The sequence below is a fragment of the Triticum aestivum genome, chromosome 6B, assembly GCF_018294505.1.
Source record: "Triticum aestivum cultivar Chinese Spring chromosome 6B, IWGSC CS RefSeq v2.1, whole genome shotgun sequence".
NCBI classification, from domain to species: Eukaryota; Viridiplantae; Streptophyta; class Magnoliopsida; order Poales; family Poaceae; genus Triticum; species Triticum aestivum.
Window position 1 is genome coordinate 583169422 of NC_057810.1, and position 3175 is coordinate 583172596.

The 3175-nt window shown below is 46.4% G+C and overlaps 1 protein-coding gene across 1 annotated transcript; it reads right to left on the reverse strand.

Moving 5' to 3' along the window:
• Positions 1-2114: 2114 nt before the first annotated feature.
• Positions 2115-2919, reverse strand: LOC123134491 (probable calcium-binding protein CML20). The gene has a single exon (XM_044553743.1). The coding sequence runs from the start codon at positions 2847-2849 to the stop codon at positions 2343-2345; it is 507 nt and encodes a 168-aa protein (XP_044409678.1). The 5' UTR covers positions 2850-2919; the 3' UTR covers positions 2115-2342.
• Between the last annotated feature and the right edge of the window lie 256 nt (positions 2920-3175).

Sequence of the window (3175 nt, forward strand, 5' to 3'; positions counted from 1 at the left end):
GACTACTGATTAGGAGTATTTACCTATGATAATAGTGTATGATACTATCTTCATAGTGCATAATAGAGTAGTATCATAGATGATCATATTTATTGTCATGCATGACACAAAGTACCATAACATTTAACATGATACGATATCTACCTATGTTATTCTAACCCTCTTTCTCTTCTTTATTTTTTTGCCACATCAGCATGTTTGCTATTCCGAGTGCATGATACCGGCTATGATACCACCACTATGGCCAGCCTGAGCACACTGAGACACTAGGGGTTGACTGAGCTATTGCTCCCGGTGTACGTAATTAATTAACCTTGCTTATGCATTATTGTTGCGCACTGCCCAATATATGTAATAAATCCAGACATGTTTTCATATGAGCATAATAATTATTTTTTTAATGATTTTGAGCGACTAGCTAGATGCCTAATGATAGTCAGACACTGTGTGTGGTGGCAACAAAATGGGTAGATCGAAAAATACTTTTGAACTAGGATCATTTCTTGCTAATCTTCTCATTAAAAATTAGAACAATGATTTTTTCCTCTGGAGTGCTAGCATTTTAAATACGACTAATGTGCATGTGCCCTATAACTTGCTCCTGATAATCCGCTTTAGCTTGCTTTGTTTCTCCAGACTTTACCTTTTTTATTTATATGGAGATATACAGAAATCCAACAGCTCACATAACCACCTGATAATACTCGGGGTTCACTCTTTGCTCATTTCCTAATCTTGCTCATCAAGGGCCATTAGAAACAGATGCTTCCGTTGCTTGCCAATGGAGATTATTAAACAAGCAAGGCCCCTTCAATGTGTATTCATCTTGGAGTCTAACACCGTGATTTCATTGTGACTATGTGACTCAATTGTCGTTGGTATATTGGTGTGATTCGAGCTCCTTCGTCTTCGCCTATAGTGTGGGTAGACCGGGAGGTGGAGTCAAAGTCGACACAAGCCAAAGATGATGACCTCACCAAAGAGGTTACGGTTGTAAAGCGATGGCAAGTCCACACTAGAACGATAACAAACAGAAGTCTAATGACCTAGTTGCAGAAGGGTAGGGGTGCTCACGATCACCGGAAGAGGATCATGCTCCTGGGGCTATAACAATGTTCAAACTCCGTTGTACTAAACTCCTTTCATGCCTATAACCCTGTTCAAGTGGGCATTGCTGGAGCTGCCAAGCAATCAAATCAAAATCCCGACATGTCAATGTTGGCGTCCGTCGGATCTAGGAGAATAATGATCAACACCGAAGGAGGTGGAGGCGGTGTCGGTCGCTCTCACATTTCCTTTCCGAGGGGTTACTGATCCACTCATCACCACAGTATTTGCCCTTCGTGAAGGAGTGGTTTTGCACAACTTAGAGGGCGCATGTGGTGATGGAGATGGATTCCTTAGAGACCATCAACCTCTAGTCAACACGTCACAACTCCAGATGGATTGTGACACCTATCTTAGATGGAATAGGGAGAGATCTCCATGTTTGGCCTCTTTTTCGGTTAGGCATGCTAGGAGACATGCTAATAATTCGGCATATCTTTCTGTGCCGTCAAGCTTGTTTACACTCTGATGTTGTGCGACTGCTAGTTCATTAAAAGCCTGGACTTCCTTGTGAATAGTATCCTAGCTGATTGTAATAGACTTGCTATCAATCAATAAAACTCCCAAAGTTCACATGCATTAGCGGCTTTTGGTGCTCGTGGTCACCATGACGGCCAAGTTTGGCATGAAGATATTTACCTGATGATGTAAAGGTTCGTACGGCCAATACTGTTACTGAGCCTGTGTGATTTATGGAATCGTGGGTGTTTCATTTCAGAACAAAATAGCTCCCAAAGTTCACGTAAAAAAAAAAATCTTTTGCCACAAATATTTAGAAGCACTCAAACACGTACATATGTTGTGATTGCACCCCCGGAGCTAGAAGCCTAAAACTCCTTGTGCTAACGCAAGTGCCATACAAGTAGACCTATAAAAAGATATACATTCTAACATACCACTGCTTTGCATTCGAGAAAATCAGAAAGAAAATATGTGTCGGCGCTAACGCCTCTCTTATCAGATTCATATCTTCCTAATGCGATCGATCGTTTAAGATAACTTCCTTGGATCAAGATTGATCAATATGAATATCACTAGGTGAGTTTGCATAGGGAAATCACATCGAAACATTTGGTGGAATTAAATTCCCGGATCATCCTCTCAAGTTCTAGCCAGAAACTAACTAAGCCCATTACAACTTGTAACGTAAAAAACTGGTCCAACTTTACACTTGCCGGTAACTACGCGCATCGATGAACGAAGGAGAAGCATAGACAGATCGCAACGCGAACAGATCACGCACTCTTGGGCGCCATCATGGTCTTGAACTCGTCGAAGGAGAGGACGCCGTCGCCGTCTTGGTCAAACGCGGCGACCATCCTGGTGCACTCCTCCAGCGTGTGCTTCTCCCGGCCGAGCAGCGGCTGGAGAAACGCTCGGCGCAGCTCATCGGGGGTGATCACCCCGTCGCCGTTCTCGTCAAACTTGGCGAACGCCGCCGGCAAGTCCTCCGAGCCCCCGCCCTTCAGCAGCGCCCCGAGCTCCTCGATGCTGATCAACCCGTCCCCGTCGCTGTCCGCCTGGGCGACCATCTCCTGCGCCTCCGCGTCCGTGCAGCCCCAAATCTCGCGTATCTCCGCGGCCGAGATGCGGCCGTCCCCGTCCGTGTCGTAGCGGCGGAAGATGCGGACGAGCTCCGTGTCGTGGTCCTTTGCTGCTGGAGGGGCGGTAGCCTGAGGAACCGGCGGCGGCTGCGATTTGCGGCGGAAGGGGGAAGAAGCGGCGGAGACAGCTTGACCCATGGTGATCGATCGAGCTAGGTGGGTTCCGTGCGGCGTGCGTTTCCGTGTGTTTGTGGTGTGGGGTTTTGGGCTCTGGTGGATTGCGGGAGAGGGTTTAAGCCCGCCTTAGATATATAGGGCTCTCTCTCAACCGCGTGGGGTTGGGCTCGGATCGGCGGAGGCTCCTACGAGTACCAATTACTTTTGGTTTCGGCGTTAACAAAATTGGAATGAATGCGCGTTGCATGTTTGTGAACCATGGTAAATATTGTTTCCGCGTCCATCTCTGCCACAAACGTGTTCTAAAGACGCGTAGTGGATTTTGGTTTTGGAATATATGCAGCGTA